We start from the raw sequence: 21350 nt of genomic DNA, 5'->3' as shown, positions 1-21350 counted from the left end.
TGATGCACCCCCGGGAGGTAGCGATCAAGTCCAGGTTGCGACTTATTCAGTTAAATGTTCTGCACCGGACGTACTTTGATAGGGTGCGTCTCCTTAAGACAGGGAAAATAACAGATCCCACGTGCCTCAGATGCCAGCAGCAGCAGGGAGATTTTTACCACACCATATGGTCTTGCGACAAGATACAACTATACTGGACACACATCTTCATGGAATTAGGGGAAGTCTTGGGTGTGGAATTGGTAAGGGACCCCAAGTTGGCATTGTTGGGCATGACAAATGAGGTAGACCTGCCACGCCCACTACTCATCTTCCTAGTGCTGGCGCTAGTTGTGGCTAAGAGTGATATAGCGAAACATTGGGGGGCCCCAGAGACACCAGAGGTAGAGGAATGGAGGAGGGGCTTGGACCTCTACATGGTGGCAGAAAGGGTGACATATAAGGCCAGAGGTTTCTCCAGTAAATTTCGAAAAGTGTGGGCAAAGTGGAGACATTATCATGGTCTTGAAGGGGGACAGTAAAAGTGTGATAGGCGGTCCACCGTGGGCAACGACCAGGTTTGGGACTGGACATGATTATGCAACGACATAGATAGAGGAAGGGAGTAGCGCCACGGGGCTACGCACGAGAGAAGTAATGTTATGCTATGTGGAATGCTGTCGGGAGGGAGGGTTCGGAGCAGTGTGAGAATCCGAAGGTGGGGAAGGGGAACTCTTTCTTATGGTGCAGCGAAAGGTATGATGTGGCAATTTACACGTTGGGGATTGTTTTCTTGGTTTTACAGAACACAGTTGGGGGGGAGGGAAGGGAGAAAATTATAAAAGCAGGGATTTGACGTGACACGGGAAGCCTACGCGGATAATTATATGGCATGTGTTTGGTGACAGGTTAAGAATGCGCCGCCCGACCCCCGGGTTGTGGGCTTAAAGGCCGTGTTACAAGCTCTAACCTATATATGGATGTGGGAGTTAAAATGGAATCTATGTGCTCAAGGCTGACGATATCCGTGTACGTCCTGCTGCAAAAATAAAGTAAAAAAAAAAAAAAAGAATGTTTACTATACAAAAATCAAGTCACACAAAATGCCTTCACAATTCATTAAGAGTGGGGCACAAGCCTGTACCCTGACGCTTACAGATTGGCATGGTGAACAGATAGTAAAGAGAGAGAAAAAAAGGTATTTAGGCAGAAGCTAGGGATTTCTGTAGGTAAAACAATATCAGAAATTCAATTCACACCATTACAAACATATCATATTCGGTATACATTTCACGGTATATGGTGTTATAAAAGGTCGACGGCGTTTCGATCCCATTTACAAAATCAAAGGGATCATCATCAGGACAAAATGTTTGCCTAAACAATATGCGCCACAATAGCCTAGAGGAAAAAAGGGGGAAAGGGAAAATATACAGGGATCAAATTAGAAACAAGTAGAAGAATTGTCTTTAAGAAAACCAATATCCGTGACAACAGGTGGCAGTGAAGCTTAAAAAACACTCGAAGTGAAGTGAGGATAGCTAAACAGAAGGATTCAAAACAGCGCAAGCTATGCGTTTGGAGATTACATTAGTCCAAAAACCGGCAGAACACATGCACGGCGTGGTGAACATGGTGCCTGAGTGATGGTTCGGACCAGGCGGCGGGAACAATCAGGGGAGTATGCCCAAAGCTAGAGGCATGCGTTACACTGTGAGCGGTCAAGATGGTTCGAAGGTGGCACACTACGAAAAGATCGACAGGTCACATGCACAATGTGGCGGAAAGCTATCAGTGACTGTATATACAAAGTGTTTAATGCGGAGCGGATCGGGTTACGACACGCCGAAATGGCTATACATGCGGTGTGTTTACTACGGAGCGGGGAACGACATGCCAAGGGAGGAGGTGCCAGGGGAGGAAGTACTTACCACAAAGCTTGCACTGAGAGATAAGTCAGGCAGACTTGGGTAGGACGATGGGTGTCGTCACGGCAACTATAAAGAGAGAGTATGTGAGGCAATGGGCTGGGTTGAACAGGTCATGCCGGTCGTGAGCACAGTGGACTGGTTTCTTACCGATTTCAGAATGGGTTAATAACACATCCAGCCTGAGCTCAGAATAGCGTAGGTTGTAGCGCATGGAGGGCGAACAACGCAGGCTTCATCCTAGGTAAAGACGGGAATGGTCAACACCAGAGCCGGATACTTGGCTACCCCTAATAGGGGATATGGAGGTTACGCGCCAGCAGAATGCTTGGTCGCGTTTCAGGGGGCCTAGTAGGAAACAATGTACAAGAGGAAAATTCAGTCAACCAGTCACAGGGAATCCCACCTGGCCGTCTGTGGCCCGCGGAATTCACTTACCGTGTAGTAGGCCTTCGGATGCATTCCCTGGCAGGAGCAGCGGTATCCCGCGGGACGGAAGGTTAATCTAAGAAACACCCAGTAGTGAGGGGAAAGCTGATTGGAGGGAGGTCAGCCAATCAGGGTGCGAGTAATAGGTGTAGGACAAGGTTGCGGCCATCTTAGGTGAGTGAAACTATAGTACAGTGCACAGTAAAGGCAGAGATAGAAAGAAAAAAGGGTTAAAAACGGTAAAGAACTTTAAACACGAGTACTGAATTGTCATAGATGGATAACACTGTTACATTAGGTTTGTCCAGTCCTCCTGTAAGTTGAGTCCTGAGTTCAGACTATCAGTTCTAAGGATCCACTTGAGCTCTTCTTTATTCAGCATCTTGGACAGATCACCACCTCTTGGAGGTAAAATTACCTGGCTGATAACAGTCCATCTGATTTCATTCTCGGAGTGTCTTTCTCAACGAAATGTTCAACAAGGGGGGCATTTGCGGTTTTACACCTGATGCGACTTCGGTGTTGGGAAATCCTCAGTTTGATCCTTTGTTTCGTTTGTCCCACGTAGATCATGTCGCAAGGGCAAAAAATAGCATAAATCAAATAACAGCTGTTACAGTTTGTGAAGGTTTTTAGTCCACCGTGCTCACGACCGGCATGACCTGTTCGACCCAGCCCATTGCCTCACATACTCTCTCTTTATAGTTGCCGTGACGACACCCATCGTCCTACCCAAGTCTGCCTGACTTATCTCTCAGTGCAAGCTTTGTGGTAAGTACTTCCTCCCCTGGCACCTCCTCCCTTGGCATGTCGTTCCCCGCTCCGTAGTAAACACACCGCATGTATAGCCACTTCGGCGTGTCGTGACCCGATCCGCTCCGCATTAAACACTTTGTATATACAGTCACTGATAGCTTTCCGCCACATTGTGCATGTGACCTGTCGATCTTTTCGTAGTGTGCCACCTTCCAACCATCTTGACCGCTCACAGTGTAACGCATGCCTCTAGCTTTGGGCATACTCCCCTGATTGTTCCCGCGGCCCGGTCCAAACCATCACTCAGTCACCATGTTCACCACGCCGTGCATGTGTTCTGCTGGTTTTTGGACCAATGTAATCTCCAAACGCATAGCTTGCGCTGTTTTGAATCCTTCTGTTTAGCTATCCTCACTTCACTTCGAGTGTTTTTTAAGCTTCACTGCCGCCTGTTGTCACGGATATTGGTTTTCTTAAAGACAATTCTTCTACTTGTTTCTAATTTGATCCCTGTAGATTTTCCCTTTCCCCCTTTTTTCCTCTAGGCTATTGTGGCGCATATTGTTTAGGCAAACATTTTGTCCTGATGATGATCCCTTTGATTTTGTAAATGGGATCGAAACGCCGTCGACCTTTTATAACACCATATACCGTGAAATGTATACCGAATGTGATATGTTTGTAATGGTGTGAATTGAATTTCTGATATTGTTTTACCTACAGAAATCCCTAGCTTCTGCCTAAATACCTTTTTTTCTCTCTCTTTACTATCTGTTCACCATGCCAATCTGTAAGCGTCAGGGTACAGGCTTGTGCCCCACTCTTAATGAATTGTGAAGGCATTTTGTGTGACTTGATTTTTGTATAGTAAACATTCTTGACCTCTGTCCGGCTGGACATGTCATATAACTTAATATAGTCTCCATTGTGTCTATATTGATTGCTCTCCTTCATTGCTATTGCATGGGACCACTGTTGTTATTAAAAACTAAAGTGTTCTAGAGCCCACAAGCATGCCAAGATTTCTCTTTCTATGGTAGAATATTTCTCTTCTGCAGGTGTAAGTGCAGAAGAGAACACTAAGGCGTATTGCTTCCATTGTCGAGCAGGTGCAGTGGCACCAGGGCATAGATGCCAGTGGGTACCCCTAAACCCTGATTATAGATGTATTTCACAATTTAAACAGCAGCCAGGGGTCGATGGTCAACTTTATTTCAAGAAATTAGATTAGTTAATTTCTTCTGTTTTATTACAAGGCTCGTGTCTTAGGTTAGCTTTTAGCACTTTACATGGGTCAGTCAAGAATGGAGAGTTAGCTCTGCCCAATTATAAAACATGTTATTTTGCCCATTACTCCTCCATGTTTAAAGTTATACAACAGTTTCACCGCCATCAATATAATGGGCTAATAGAAATTGCGTTGCAAGAAACTAACGTTGGAGATTTATCACGCCTAGTGAAATCCTAGGAAAAATGGCGATATAGAACACTTCATTAGAAATCCCAATTTGTTATCCACTTTCAGATTCCACAGGTAAATGTGCCAATCTGTCTTGAAAATTTGATATTTAAAAATCAAGAAGGTATTGATTTGAAATTATCATATTGGAAAATGAACATAGTTTCTAGAATAACTCTAGGAAATAAAAATCAGATTATAAAAAAGCCAGAGGAAAAACAAGATGGTTACCGGCTACATGTTAATGCTACAGATTAGAAATAGTGTAATGGAAAGGTTATTGATACAACTGTAAAGTTATATTAAAAACATGGGCCTCAGAAACAGGCTTTACCCCGGTAATTAAGAATTAATTGGATGGATAAATTATATACTCACCATAATGCGTAATTTATGGCATGGCTTCAAGAAAAATTTTTTAACAGAAAGGTCTAAGGTAAGGAAATGAGGGATTCTTAAGGTCTTTAAAATACAAAAGCCTGATATTAATACTCCATGAATAATCATCCATATTTAAAATCAGAACATTTAATCAACCTGAAACAATGCATGCTTCTTATGAGAATAAGGTGAGTACACCATAGTTTCTGGAAGCCTTCCATCACACACATCTCTTGCACACCCCTACGTTGTTAAGAAAGGACACATCTTTCAGCCGGTGTTAGTGCTGTGTTTATTCCTTTTTGCCTGTGTACTGTTCATAATTTAAGATAGTATTTTGCATATTGTGATTATGTTCTGATTGTTATTGGAAAGTTTTTACTAGTTTATATGATATAATTGCTGATATATTTTATCCTTCTTCTCTTCTCTTCCTTTTCTTTCTCTCTTCTTTCTTTCACCCTTTCTTTAGTTTTTAAAATTCAAAACCAAAAATGCTAATTTTACTATGGCACTCTTAGATTTTATTTAGTTTTTAATATTGGTTCATATTCCATGTTATCCTTTGGATTGTACTTCATGCTATTTACTACAATTTTGTACCATATTTTCTTGATCTATTTTAATAAAGCTTTCTAAACTCAAAAAAAGAAAGGATACATCATGAGGTTGCACCTTGTCAGAAACATGTGTGTCTCAGAGGGTCAGAGCCTGCATATCATTTGTTAATCAGCCTCCTGGTGATGAATAGATGTAAAGAAGAGGAAAATTTATAGGTAGACTGCTGTTAGTAAATGGTTATATTGCCATCTTCCCAGACACATCTTTGTTAGAGCGTCCCATTATGTGGTTGTGATCACCCTCTTACCACGTACAATCAGTTCATGACAAATGGAAACAAGTCATCTATGTGTACAGAGCCTACGGTTGTTCCCTTATTCAGTAAATCAGTGTGTTTGTATTGAGCCAATGTGATTCATCATGGCAGCATTAAATTGGTTCCCACAAAAGGGGTCACACTCCAAGTAAATGCTTAGTGGTCGGTCATTAATACACAGTGAACTAAATGGATTAAACAACCATTTGTCAAGAGATTGTTCGAAATTCCTGTCCTGAATTCTACTTTGCTGACATAAATCCAGATTTTTGTTTATTAATGAATTATCTCTTGAGAAAGTAGCAGATAATCTACAGCAAGCAAAGTAAAACACTGCTTAAATAATAGCAAGCAAGATGAACCCACATGTAAAAGCATATACCATCAAACCAATTTTCATTGCTTTCAGATGCAAGTGACTTTTACAAAGAGGTAGAGTAAGCCACATAATATATTAAAACATTGACATAGATGTAAAACCAGAAATACAGTCCTTAGATGGCCTCATTTGAGGTGGGTAGCTGACCGTCACAGAGTAAGGCTCAAGCGTAGACATTAAACAAGCATTTGCAATGCAACGGGTCACTCAATTACGCAAGTTTGAGCTATTGGCTTTGTAAATGACAGTGCCTTGTATTTATGTTTTTATTTTTTTATTTTTTATTCTCATTCATCTCAGACCTCAGTCGACAAAGAGTAGGATGTCTATTACCGTTACTCGATTTTAAGGAGATGTAGGCATCAAGAGTGGAACTGGGAGACAACACCCGCCTACCAGTAGAGGACAATCCCACAGAGTGTCACTGTCCCCCTTTCTGAACAAAGGGGATGATCTCACTCTCTTCTGGTAAACTGTAACCGAGGACTGTTTATGTTGGCCAGCTGGATGTGGAAACTGCGGGAAAGGTCCAACACAGTCAGAGAGCATTCTTAGAGGCTTAATCATAGGATCCAAACGATTATTATTAAAAAAATAAGAAATAACCCAAAGGCCAATTTAATTAACAATCCCATACTGCTTTTTTCCTACTACTCTGTAATCTATCCAAATCAGTCTTAGAGGTGTTATACAAGGAGGACAACCATTCTATGTGTTTGGGGGGTATGGCATCTACCCATTTCTTACAAATATCTCTACTAGCCAGCAGTATTGCGTAGAAAAGGAACCCCCTAGCAGGACCTGTTACTTATGTTTTCGTTCTTGAAACATAAATAAAACGCATTGTCATTTATAATGCCAATAGATTAAACTTGCGTAAATGCGAGACCTATTGTATTGCAAAAGCTTGTTTTGAGGCAGCATTGACGGTAACCACTATGTTTAAGGTCCAACTAGATCAGAAAACTCTTGACATTTTTATTTGTTCTCAGCTACTCCTCAGAATAAAATAGGATTTGAAGAGTGGGTATCATGGTGGGCCTCTATTTGTATGTAGAGCAGGCTTAGTGGTGTCTTTGTAAACAAATGCATCTTTGTTCGGCATAATGGGTGATATCCTTCCCAGCTTCTGTGTTGATTACACGTTCACCTCAAGTGGTATCATGTATGTCTCTGTTCTCACCACATGCCTAACTTCTTTTTTATTTTGCAGACTCCATCGACAGTACAGAAAATAATACGAAGGCCCCGTTGGTCCAGGGTATAGTATTAAAGGTTATATTTAATAAGGCATGGGTATAATGTGTTCTAGTATATATATTTCACTAAGGAACTGCTTTTGCGGGACACAGGCCCAGATTTACTAAGCCTCGCTGTGTCCTTGCTGAGTAATACCCTTGTGCTGCGTTACGTTACATTTGGAGCTGGGACGCATTCCATGGATGAAGCATGTGTGTTCCTATGCATCACTCATGGATTTGACACAATTCTTTTTTTTGTATCTTTATTCTTTATTGGTTTTCAGAAAGTTTCAACAAGTACCATGCCACCTGTGCACGGGCAACAACATGTAACATTCTAAATTCAAACATTGTTCCTCATTGATAATAATGACAGGATGGAACAAGTAATAAATCTTCTCCCCTATCAAGACCAAGTTCAAAGCTCACAACTTCCCCACCCCACCAACAAGAATAACAACGGGGAGGAGAAAAAGTAAGGTAAACTGAGTGTGATAGATATGAAAAAGCAGTGGGCTATCAAGCAATTACTCAATTAAAGTCTCCCCCAGTGATACCCACGTTCCTGGTGGTATATACAGTGCCCGTTCCATCATCCTGATGCAGCCCCAAGTATGATGACGCAATTCTAGATTTACAAATGTTTCTAAATTGGGGTTGTGTCAGGTCGGTACACCTCCTAGAGGATGGGGTAACGAGGAGAAAATCTTTTTAGTTAGAGTTATTCTTGCATAATCACTTGGCTTTTATTATCTTCTTTTGAATCATATGTCAGAATGGCAAAGAGAATGCTACTGTTGTTTTGAAACAACACTGAACCAAATACAAAACATATGTCAGCATGACAATTGGATTGATTTATTTTAGCTGTAGTATTTGCTAGGATTTTGCTATCCTAGTGGTACTTACGTGGGCCCTATGGGTTCCATCTGTTACATAACTATCTGACAGTACACTTTTATACACCTTGTAAGCATAGCTATGCTTCATATTCCAGTCCAGCTTTCTGTACCCCCAAGCTGATGAATCATGGTCCTTGTAGTCCTTTCTGTTGTCAAACCCTGTATAAATTGTGCCCTAGTGGTGGATCTGTGTTCTGTATCTTAGTTCTTGGATTCTACAGTTACTTGTGACCTTTCCATAAATGCAATCTGGGTTTTTCTCTCACTTGTCTCCTATCCACACTCCACTCCATGCTTTTCTGTTTCCCTACTTGTGAGTTCTGATTTTCCTGTCTATCCATTTCCAAGCCTCAGTTCATTGTCCCTTCATTGGTGGTTCCCCGATTCCTTGAAACTTTGGGGCTTATTTACAAGAGGGCGCCAGCGGAGTGTTACTTTTTATGATGCTCTTGTGGTGCAGGCCTCTCAATCCTATCGATGAGCCGACGCAAAGCCACCCTGCATGGCTTTGAATGGCCTCATAGATATGGAGTAGGGGAAGGCAGTGCAAAGCATCAAGGAGGCGTTTCATGGGCATTGCGGTTGCTGTTACCACCAACACCATGGATTTTGATGCTGATCCAGATTTATGAAATCACATAAACCTGGGGTAGCTGTCAAACTCTTGCACCTCCCCAGAGCAGGCATAGCAAGGAGAAATGTTTTCATTTCTCCTCGTTTTTTCCTCTTTACATGTGTGCTGCATTATGCGGCACACATAGGGCGAGGAGAACACCTCAATGGTTTGTTTTTTGCAGGAAGATGCCTCTTCCTGCACAAAAAACAATCATGCCGGGGACTTGTGTTGGCGCTAGGCACCAAATTGTGCACTGCGCACGCAGAAAGGACCAAAGTACACATATCTCCTAAATAGGGTACATTCCTGCCCTTTCAAATTGGCTTAGGGCAGCGCAGCAAATAGACTTTCACTGCTGCCCTAAGCAGATTTTTGGTAAATGAGGCCACTGGTTTATTTATTTCACCTGAATTACTACCTGCACCTTTACTCCTCACCTGAGCTTCTGTCTATTTCATCCCTTTGAGCTCAGTGTGCAGTTGAAGTTTGTTTCTGCATTGTTTTCCTAATTCCTCATTTGTTGGCTTTCCCAGTTCATTTCCTGTTTCCAAATCATGTTCCCCCAACCAATTTCTGTCCTGTTTCCCTTCCCAGCGTCTAAATCCCTTCTCCTAAATTCTCCTGTCCCTGCAGGCAAAGATAAAGCAGTTCCTTTTAGTTAGTTTGGTCTTTTTCAAAGCAAGGTTTAGGACAGAAGTCTTTGTTTTTATGGTTTTGAGATTTGTGATATTTTTGGATTCACAAACAGTTAAATATAATGTCACACAAAGCATAGGTAATACACAGAGAACCACATAGATAGACAAAGAGTTGTGCTTAGAGAGTATGAGGTATTGTTTTCAGGAAGTGATGTTGATAGATGTTGATTAGCCATATTGGGCGCTTTGTCATGAACAATGATTTCCATGTTCTGTGTGTGTGAGTGGTCCTTTGAGTGAGTGGTGTTCGAAACAGCTGTGGGCATGCAAATGTTTGAGGGCAGTATCACTGCATGCCCATCTGTCTCAAGTGGTGATGGATATGATGATATGTTGGTCAGGAGTATTACTCATGGTTTTCTCAATGAGTGATTTTGCAAGGACTGAAGGTGTATGAATGACTTGGAAGAGGTGTGGCGCCGCGGCCAGGGCGGCTGACGCGGGAATCTGGGGACCACGGTTCGATCCCCAGCTCCGGCGGCAGGTTAGCCCAGCACCATGTGACTCTGGGCAATAGCTCGCTTAATCTTCCCGACGGCCCCCCAGCGCCTAGAGACCCTTACGGGTGATTGTGCGCTTTACAAATGTGGACTTTACTGCGAGCCCATGCAGGTGCCAGCGAACATATGTATGTCCATGTGGTGTTGCCTGTGAGTGCATATGGGTGTTTCATGTGAGAGAAGCTTTGAACGTGGTGTTGCATGTTATTGAATAGATTAACAGAGTGGCATATGTGTGGCTTGGGGTGAGTGGTGCTTAGAAAATGGTTATAAATGAGTGGTGGTGAGAGTGAATATGGGAGGTTGTATTCCAACAATATGCTGTGGGCTAGTGGTGGTGGTTGTGATTGGTAGTTATCTCCTTTGGTATCCCATACACATATTAATTTCACTGATTTCACAGGTTCTCAACAGATTTTCAAGATGAAAATTCTTATCCTTGAACATTAGTTCTTACTGAGCAAACATTTTTGCCATTTTCAGTATAAGGATTCTTTGAAGTTGGTAGCAACATGCCTGCATTCTTTAACATGTTCTAAAGCCTCTGGCATGCTTATGAAAAAGCAGATAACTGGCTACTTGCATAACTTGGACCTGATGAAGCAGATTCTTTCACAACACACGTCTTGGCTATTTTTATAGAATCTGAGTCCACTTAAGAATTTATGAAATTATATTGGAATGTAAAGCTTTTTAACTTGGACCTACCAATGAAACATCTACGAAAAATGTTCGGATGCAAGTTAATCCTGTCCAAGAGATAATAACTGGACAAGAAATAATACTGATTGAATGAACTTTGATTTACTGTGGACCTAATGTCTAATTACCTCAAATAATAGTGTTCTTGCCAGTTTCCAGACTATCCAGAGAATGTAAACAGTGTAGGAGGTTGTTTACAACGTAGGGCACCTAAACTCTGTTACTCTTCTTCCAATGTAAGTGGTTGTGATTGGTGGTGTGCCAAGTTCCTTTGTCCATGGTGTCTCAGTCAAATAGTGTTGATTGGGAGATATTCTGTGCTAGTGAATGAGGGAAGTGGCTATGGATGCTCGGTTATGGGAGTGTGGTGTGAGTAAATAGCTCAGGATGAGTAGGATAGTGTCACTGAGCAACTGTGGGGAAGTGTAGATGAACAGGTGGCTGGGTGAGAGTGAGTTTGTGTGAATTCTGCTTTGAGCAAGATGCTGTAGGTGATAGGGTATGTACATGAGTGGCTGTGGGCAGGTGATGTTGCATGAGAGTAATTGTGTATCAGTGGTGTTACTTGCATGTTGCTGTGAGGAGCACTGCAGGAAAGTCATCAGGTGACAGTTTGTTGCAGATGTCGCTGTAAGCAAGTTGTTATGTTTTTGAGGATATATAGAGCATACTATCACCTGAGGTTCACTTGTTACTAATGTAAACCAAATAGGAAGTCGAAAGAAAAAATACTAATTAGTTAAGGCATTGGCTTCCTTCTAGAAAACATGTGATACGATAGTTCTGAGATGTTATCAAAGAGAATTTCACAACTTTGCAGCTAGACTGGAGAATGTTTGGACCGCCTTGGTGAACTTTTCTTCTTCTGAGGATAGTTAATAGTTTGCAGAAGAAAGATCACAGATTTCTATCAGAATTGTAAGCCCTATTGTTAGACCTGTCTGGCTTTTTGCGAAGTCCCTCCAATTTATTATTTATTTTGTCCCCCTTTTGCCCCTCATACCCTTAATAATTTTTGTGTCCACTAGTTTTTAAAGGTGTTGGCCAAGGGGATAGGTGTTCTTTTGTCCCTCATAGTTTTTCACCTTAGGCCCAGAGGCCTGTTCTGTCAGGAAACTGCTGTAATTCACAAAATGGAGGGCCTTAACTGTTTCCAACTGCCACATCTTAGACAGCCCCATAGGATAACCTTAGGCCTTCCAGAACCCTCTGGACCCTACTGGACTCTGTGGGGGTTGTCTATAAAAGGGCAGGGGTTGAGCAGCCATTTTGTCTACCTGAGAGAGTCAGCTGGAGGACAGGCTGTAGCCAAGGGTGGGAAGAGGCTAGACATAGGGTTGACCTCCTGGACTGGGAAGCTGCCTTACTGACTCACCACACTGCCCCCTTTGGGTTACTTGTCCTGACCCCGCTGTTGAGGGTTACTGGAGACCCTGGGCGCCTAGCTTGCCCCTTGTCTAAATCATATAGGGGAAGAATTCAGGAGAAGGAGACTGCAGCACTGCGGAGCGCAGTCCTCTGCCCAGTTGGAGAGACTTTTGAGAAGTGTCCCCCCCTGTCCTCAGCCTCTGTCCAGGGACTGGTAACTGCTCCAGGACTGCTAGCCGCCCCCCAGGGGTTGGTGTGTGCCAGAGGGTTTTGATCACCCTTTCTCTCTCTTTGCCGTCCCATTTCACTATCTACCTCACCTGCAATTGCTGGCAGGAGCTCGCTTCATCCTCGTGAGGTGCAGGAGGAAGGGGACGTGGACGCCTTGAGAGAGCCGCTGGACTCGCAGCCCTCGTCCCGGTAGTGCAGTCAGGGGGTGTTCGAACTTCCTGTTGAAGAGGGAAGAGAGCGCCCGGACGTTTTAGCGACTCAGAGTCAGCAGCTGAAGAGTTGTGGAGCCGCTGGTTCCCCGCGCATGCTCCGTGAGCGGAAGGTCCGAGAGCGAGGCGGCGCTTCCTCAGAGCCGCTGGTCCCCCGCGCTTGCCCGTGAGCGGGCGGAAGGTTCGAGCAGAGGCGGCGCTTTCTCAGAGCTGTTAACCCCTGCGTTGCCCCGTGGTGCAGGCGCCTAATACCCCCAGAGCCCCCCCCCTTTTTACGGAGAAGCAGTGGGACACCGGCGAGAGCTCCTAACAGCGGGAGCCGATCAGCGCGACCTCTCCTCAGCACAGAGGCGACGCTGACAGGAAGGAGATCGGCGGTGAGCTCCCGCTGCCTACAACTCTCCCCGACAGCTGAAGCAACACCCACAACGTGCCACAAGTAAGGTGGGGATCTGGGTTGGTAAGGACTGGACCACGGTACAGGAAGGTCCTACAGAGAATACCTCACACAAGTCCCTAGTGTGGTTCCAGGGGCAGGATTGACTAAACTCCGTTATTGAGACTGGGAAATTCACCCAAAGTACTTAAGCCTTGCATAAGAGAGCCTCACTGGTCATTGGGGCAGGGCAAGTTGTCAAGTTAGCAATCCTGGTAATATTGTTGAATATGATGCCTGCTTCCTTTACAGAGGGGGTCAAGTGAAGAAACTATTCAACAGTGGTTATAAGAAGTGGTATTGCTAACGTGGTGTTGAAGTACTTTTGGGTTGAGGGAAGTATTAAGTTCCTCATACAGCACACAAGTGGTATCATACAGCTTGTGTAATTCCTACACTTCTCACTGGGTGTGCGCCCTTGTTCTGGTTAAAGGTTTAGAGCCCTACATCATAACCACGCCTAATTAAATGTTAGAATCTGAGTAAATGTACTAGTGATGTGAAATTGATGATTTGAGTTAGCATTTCTGCAGGGACTGTATCAATTGTCTGACTATATTGTATTGAGCTATCATCTCTAAAAGGAAGTCCACGTAAGATGTTGAGTTATTAACTGTGAAAGACTAAGGATATTTACAGGTTGGATGTATTGAGTTGTAATGTTATTTCCACAGCCAGGAAAACGTTACCATCTCTTCTGATCTATGTGTAAAAACTTCACTTGTGAATACTAGAGCTAAAACAGAGAGAATCTTATTTTTATAAAACAGCTCATATTTTCCTAACGAATTGGTGTAGTGTCCTTTTTAAGTGTCTTGCGTGGATTTACTGCTGGGTGGTCTGCAACCTTCACACTTGTGCCTCTAGATTTGCATGTCTTACCCCTAGGCCAGGCTACCCTAGGTGACCTGACATCCCAGGTTCCAACATTTGGTGCCTAGCGGTGGGATTCTGACTTGGTTGCAGCTACTCATTAGTGATTCAACGCAATACACTGACCTACACCAGGAGTTTTCTCCTTGCGGCCCTCCTAATTTGAATTTTGTTTTTTCCAAATTTATTTCTGGTGGTGGGTGGAGGTTAACCTCAGGTCACATTTCTTGGTTCTCTCCTGAGTGTTTATTTTATTCCATAATAAAGATGGAATTGAATTTTAAAGAGCTAAAATCCTATACTGTGACCCAACTCAAAGAATGGTGTCAGCAACAAGGGGTATTCTTTAACAAAGGTGCCAGGAAAGGCGAGTTGCTGACAAGCATAAGGGCATGGGTAGAAGCTCATTTAGTGGAAGAACCAGATACCGAAGAGAGTGACGGGGACACTGTCCTTGAGATTGCAATGTTGAACCAACCTGGAAGGGGGAATCTGTGACAGGTCCCAGGACACCTTCGAGGGTGAGCAGCAGCGTCTCAGAGAGGGGTTTAACTGACGCCGAGCTAGAAGATAGGAGGGAGGAGAGGAGAATGAAGTTGGAATTAGCTAGGATGGATATGGAAAGGGAGGACAGGAGGTTAGCCCATGAGCGAACCATCAAGGAGATGGACCTACAAGCCTTAATACGAAGGTCTCCCAATCCAGACAATGGTGGCAGCGAAAATAAGATGAATACCAGGGAACCCAGACCCTATCTACCCAAGGATGTCATTGCCAGTTACACCACAGGCGATGACATTGCCAAATGGTTAGCCGCATATGAGGTTTCTTTAAGGGCTCACGGGATCTTAGAAACTCACTGGGGGGGTGGGCTGTATAAATACATGCCACCTGCTGGCAGAGACACCTTGTTGGCTCTGGAGCAGGATGAGCAAACCCACTACCCTACAATGAAGGTGGCACTGGTGAAGAAGTTTGGACTTACCCCTGAAAGATACAGACAGAAATTCAGGGGAAGTCACAAACTGAGTAGCCAGAATTGGGTAGACTTCTTAGACTACGCCAAGAAAGCTTTGGAGGGTTGGGTCAAGGGCAGCGAGGTGAAAGATTATGAGGGGCTGTACAATCTATTTTTGAAAGAACACCTCCTCGAGAAATGTTTTCCCGAGCTGCGCCAACACCTGGTGGACAGCAAGCTGACCAATCCCCGGAAGCTTGCAGAGGAGGCGGACACTTGGGCGAGTACCCGGGTGTCCTCAAAGGGGACTGGAGGGGATTCTCAAAAAGCCGGACAGGGCGCCCCCCAGAAGAAGGAGGAGGGAGATAAAAAGAAGGAGTTCTCCAAAGGTCCCCAAAATAATTTCCAAGGTAAGGGAGCAGGTTTCACCCCTAAGGCAAACCCGCCCAGAAACCCTAATCCTGGCCAAAGCCAGCAGCCAAGGGTTCTCCACTGTTTTGAATGTGGTGGTGTTGGACATTATAAGGGAGATGTCAGATGCCCAAAGAGACCACCCCCTCCCACCGGAGGAAAGTCACCGGGAGTAGCTAGTGTAGCGCTCGGGGAGGCGTTGCCCTTAGATAAGGGGGGTGAGTGGGCGGGTGTCACTTTAGTGTCCCTGGGAGAGCGGGAGATGGTTCCAAAGATCCAGGTGCCCCCAAATACTACAAAGTATGGGCAATGGGTCACCATCAATGGCCAGAGAGGGGAGGCTTTGAGAGATACAGGAGCCAGTATGACTATGGTGAGGAGTCAACTGGTGTCTCCAGAGCAGGTGGTTCCCAATGTACTCCACCCCGCCGCGATGGCTGACGGCAGAATGGGCCACTATCCAGTGGCTGAGGTTCCCTTTGAGTGGGAGGGGGTTGCAGGTTCACTTCGAGTTGCCGTAAGCCCTGCCGTGCCAGTCGATTGTCTGTTGGGGAATGACATGGAGCACAACACTTGGAGAGAGGTGGAATACCGGACGCATTCTGCGATGCTGGGTACACCTGACTGGGCCTGTGCAAGCACACGGTCTGCGACTGCCCGGAGAGGGAGTTCGCCTGGGTTGGAGCCTGGAACAATGGCCCAACCCGCTGCTAAAAAGGGACAGACCCGGAGACAGGAAGAGCCTGCTTCGGCTTCCACGCCCCATGTGACAGATCGGCCACCTGCGGTGGTGGGCCAGGAGTCCATGGAGGGGGAAGTAGACTCTCTGGAGGATTTACCCATCCCTGCTGAGTGGCATGTGGAGGGAGGACCTACCAGAGAGGAATTCTGTAAGGGGCAGAGGGAGTGCCCTACCCTTGAGGGACTGAGGCGTCAGGCTGAAGCCCAGGCAGCAGGTGATGCTACGGGACACCACCATATTTACTGGGAGGATGGACTCCTCTACAGTGAACCCAAGGTACCCCTACCTGGCTCATCAAGGGCCTTGGTGGTCCCGCAGCAATACCGAGCCTTTCTGCTGGAATTGGCTCATGCAATACCCTTGGCAGGACACTTAGGCCAGGACAAGACCTTTGCTCGGCTTGTCCTCCACTTTTACTGGCCTCAGATGAAAGTGGCGTCCAACACTTACTGTCGGACCTGTGTATCCTGCCAGGCCAGTGGGAAAACAGGAGTGAAGCTGAAAGCTCCCCTGGAACCACTTCCAGTCGTTAGCACCCCCTTTGAAAGGGTGGGCATCGACATTGTAGGGCCATTGGATCCACCAACAACAGCTGGTCACAGGTTTATCCTGGTTCTGGTGGATCATGCCACACGTTATCCCGAGGCCATTCCTCTGAGGACTGTTACTGCACCTGTGGTGGCTAGGGCCCTGATGGGAATCTTTACCCGAGTAGGATTCCCCAAGGAAGTTGTGTCTGACAGGGGGACCAACTTTCTGTCAGCTTACATGCGGGCGATGTGGAAGGAGTGTGGAGTGACTTACCGGTTCACCACTCCTTATCACCCCCAGTCGAATGGATTGGTAGAGAGGTTCAATAAGACCCTGAAGGGCATGATAAGAAGTCTGCCTGAGAGCCTACGGAGGAAATGGGACGTCCTCCTGCCTTGCTTGCTGTTCTCCTACAGAGAGGTGCCGCAGAAGGGAGTGGGCTTCAGCCCTTTTGAATTGTTGTACGGGCACCCTGTGCGTGGACCTCTCAGCCTGGTGAAGGATGGATGGGAAAAGTCTCCCAGGAAGCCTCCTCAGGATGTGGTGAGCTACATGCTGGCCTTTAGGAGCCAGATGGCCAAGTTGTGGAAGCAGGCTTCTGATAACTTGGAGGCCAGCCAGGCAGTAATGAAGGAATGGTACGACCAAAATGCTCACCCGGTGGAGTTGGAGCCTGGCCAAAAAGTATGGGTGATGGAACCTGGAGAGCTAAGTGCCCTTCAAGATCGTTGGACAGGCCCATTTGAGGTGTTGGAAAAGAAGGGTAAGGCCACTTACTTGGTGGATCTTAAGACCCCGCGACAGCCCCTACGGGTGCTGCATGCCAATCGCCTCAAACCCCACCATGAGAGGCCAGAGGTCATCCTGATGATGGTGACTGATGGTGCCGAGGAAGCAGAAAGCGAGCCTCTCCCGGATCTCTTTTCATCCCAAGAGAAGGATGGGTCGGTGGAGGGAGTGATTCTCTCCCCATCCCTAACTCCTGAGCAACGAGAGGATTGCCGCCAGGTATTGGAGCAGTACTCTTCGCTGTTCTCCCTTGTCCCGGGAAGAACCCACCTGTGTACCCATGATGTGGACACAGGAGACAGCCCCCCAGTGAAGTCAAAGACCTACAGGCTGTCAGACAAGGTGAAGGCTAGCATCCATGGCGAGGTTGCCAAGATGCTAGAGCTAGGAGTGATAGAACCTTCCAACAGCCCTTGGTCCAGTCCGGTGGTGCTAGTGCCAAAAGCCGCACCACCAGGCACCACACCCGAACTGAGGTTCTGTGTGGATTACCGAGGACTGAATTCAGTGACAAAGACTGATGCTCATCCGATCCCTAGGGCGGATGAATTAATTGACCGGCTAGGAGCTGCCCAATATCTGAGTACCTTTGACCTCACTTCAGGGTACTGGCAGATTTCCTTGACAGATGGAGCAAAGGAAAGGTCAGCCTTCTCCACGCCTGAGGGACACTTCCAGTTCTGTGTGATGCCCTTTGGGCTCAAGAACGCCCCTGCCACATTTCAGCGGCTGGTGAACCAGGTCCTCTCTGGAATGGAGAGTTTCTCTGCTGCTTACTTGGATGACATTGCTGTCTTCAGTAGCAGTTGGGAGGACCATTTGCAGCATTTGCAAGCAGTTCTCCAGGCCCTGAAACAAGCTGGATTGACAATCAAGGCCAGCAAATGCCAGATTGGGCAGGGGTCGGTTGTGTACCTTGGGCACTTGGTGGGTAGGGGGACTGTGCAGCCCCTGCAGGCGAAGATTGAGGCAATCATGGCCTGGGAACCCCCCAAGACACAGACTGAGGTCCGAGCTTTCCTGGGCCTCACAGGTTACTACCGTCGCTTTGTGAAGGGGTATGGCACTATTGTAGCGCCCCTCACAGAGCTCACCTCAAAGAAACAACCTCGACGGGTAATTTGGACGAGGGCTTGTCAGCAAGCCTTCGAAAAGTTGAAGCAGGCAATGTGTGCAGCACCGGTCCTGAAGGCCCCAGACTTCTCCAAGGAGTTCATTGTCCAAACAGATGCATCAGAACATGGCATTGGGGCAGTGTTATCGCAACTAAATGAAGAGGGCCTGGATCAGCCTGTAGTCTTCTTATCCAGGAGACTGCTTCCCCGGGAACAGAAGTGGAGTGCAATTGAGAGGGAAGCTTTTGCGGTGGTGTGGGCTCTGAAGAAGCTGCGGCCATACCTCTTTGGCTCGCACTTCCTGGTTCAGACTGACCACCGACCCCTTCGTTGGCTGATGCAAATGAAGGGGGAAAATCCCAAGCTGTTGAGGTGGTCCATCTCCCTACAGGGAATGGACTTCCGGGTGGAACATCGGCCTGGAGTGGACCACGCCAATGCAGACGGTCTCTCCAGGTATTTCCGCCTTAGTGATGAGGACTCCCAAGGGGTTGGGTAGTTCTCCCCACTTTCAGCTGGGGGGGACGCGTGTTAGACCTGTCTGGCTTTTTGCGAAGTCCCTCCAATTTATTATTTATTTTGTCCCCTTTTTGCCCCTCATACCCTTAATAATTTTTGTGTCCACTAGTTTTTAAAGGTGTTGGCCAAGGGGATAGGTGTTCTTTTGTCCCTCATAGTTTTTCACCTTAGGCCCAGAGGCCTGTTCTGTCAGGAAACTGCTGTAATTCACAAAATGGAGGGCCTTAACTGTTTCCAACTGCCACATCTTAGACAGCCCCATAGGATAACCTTAGGCCTTCCAGAACCTTCTGGACCCTACTGGACTCTGTGGGGGTTGTCTATAAAAGGGCAGGGGTTGAGCAGCCATTTTGTCTACCTGAGAGAGTCAGCTGGAGGACAGGCTGTAGCCAAGGGTGGGAAGAGGCTAGACATAGGGTTGACCTCCTGGACTGGGAAGCTGCCTTACTGACTCACCACACTGCCCCCTTTGGGTTACTTGTCCTGACCCCGCTGTTGAGGGTTACTGGAGACCCTGGGCGCCTAGCTTGCCCCTTGTCTAAATCATATAGGGGAAGAATTCAGGAGAAGGAGACTGCAGCACTGCGGAGCGCAGTCCTCTGCCCAGTTGGAGAGACTTTTGAGAAGTGTCCCCCCCTGTCCTCAGCCTCTGTCCAGGGACTGGTAACTGCTCCAGGACTGCTAGCCGCCCCCCAGGGGTTGGTGTGTGCCAGAGGGTTTTGATCACCCTTTCTCTCTCTTTGCCGTCCCATATCACTATCTACCTCACCTGCAATTGCTGGCAGGAGCTCGCTTCATCCTCGTGAGGTGCAGGAGGAAGGTGACGTGGACGCCTTGAGAGAGCCGCTGGACTCGCAGCCCTCGTCCCGGTAGTGCAGTCAGGGGGTGTTCGAACTTCCTGTTGAAGAGGGAAGAGAGCGCCCGGACGTTTTAGCGACTCGGAGTCAGCAGCTGAAGAGTTGTGGAGCCGCTGGTTCCCCACGCATGCTCCGTGAGCGGAAGGTCCGAGAGCGAGGCGGCGCTTCCTCAGAGCCGCTGGTCCCCCGCGCTTGCCCGTGAGCGGGCGGAAGGTTCGAGCAGAGGCGGCGCTTTCTCAGAGCTGTTAACCCCTGCGTTGCCCCGTGGTGCAGGCGCCTAATACCCCCAGAGCCCCCCCCCTTTTTACGGAGAAGCAGTGGGACACCGGCGAGAGCTCCTAACAGCGGGAGCCGATCAGCGCGACCTCTCCTCAGCACAGAGGCGACGCTGACAGGAAGGAGAATCGGCGGTGAGCTCCCGCTGCCTACAACTCTCCCCGACAGCTGAAGCAACACCCACAACGTGCCACAAGTAAGGTGGGGATCTGGGTTGGTAAGGACTGGACCACGGTACAGGAAGGTCCTACAGAGAATACCTCACACAAGTCCCTAGTGTGGTTCCAGGGGCAGGATTGACTAAACTCCGTTATTGAGACTGGGAAATTCACCCAAAGTACTTAAGCCTTGCATAAGAGAGCTTCACTGGTCATTGGGGCAGGGCAAGTTGTCAAGTCAGCAATCCTGGTAATATTGTTGAATATGATGCCTGCTTCCTTTACAGAGGGGGTCAAGTGAAGAAACTATTCAACAGTGGTTATAAGAAGGGGTATTGCTAACGTGGTGTTGAAGTACTTTTGGGTTGAGGGAAGTATTAAGTTCCTCATACAGCACACAAGTGGTATCATACAGCTTGTGTAATTCCTACACTTCTCACTGGGTGTGCGCCCTTGTAGTGGTTAAAGGTTTAGAGCCCTACATCATAACCACGCCTAATTAAATGTTAGAATCTGAGTAAATGTACTAGTGATGTGAAATTGATGATTTGAGTTAGCATTTCTGCAGGGACTGTATCAATTGTCTGACTATATTGTATTGAGCTATCATCTCTAAAAGGAAGTCCGCGTAAGATGTTGAGTTATTAACTGTGAAAGACTAAGGATATTTACAGGTTGGATGTATTGAGTTGTAATGTTATTTCCACAGCCAGGAAAACGTTACCATCTCTTCTGATCTATGTGTAAAAACTTCACTTGTGAATACTAGAGCTAAAACAGAGAGAATCTTATTTTTATAAAACAGCTCATATTTTCCTAACAAATTGGTGTAGTGTCCTTTTTAAGTGTCTTGCGTGGATTTACTGCTGGGTGGTCTGCAACCTTCACACTTGTGCCTCTAGATTTGCATGTCTTACCCTAGGCCAGGCTACCCTAGGTGACCTGACATCCCAGGTTCCAACACCTATGATGTTCGAAAATAACATTTGGAGCACTCGATGAACAATTCAGGGCACCTTAAAGATGAGGA

The 21350-nt window shown here is 46.5% G+C and overlaps 1 protein-coding gene across 2 annotated transcripts in view; it reads left to right on the top strand.

Moving 5' to 3' along the window:
- LOC144770735 (sialic acid-binding Ig-like lectin 14) overlaps positions 1-21350 on the top strand; it is a 209249-nt gene that overhangs the window by 159410 nt on the left and 28489 nt on the right. For both annotated transcript variants that reach the window (XM_078655476.1, XM_078655475.1), the window contains one exon: positions 7402-7449. In XM_078655476.1, coding sequence (XP_078511602.1) covers positions 7402-7449 — 48 coding nt within the window. The remainder of the gene's footprint in view (positions 1-7401; positions 7450-21350) is intronic.

The sequence above is a fragment of the Lissotriton helveticus genome, chromosome 7 (assembly GCF_964261635.1).
Source record: "Lissotriton helveticus chromosome 7, aLisHel1.1, whole genome shotgun sequence".
NCBI classification, from domain to species: domain Eukaryota; kingdom Metazoa; phylum Chordata; class Amphibia; order Caudata; family Salamandridae; genus Lissotriton; species Lissotriton helveticus.
This window is presented reverse-complemented; position numbering and strand designations above follow the sequence as displayed.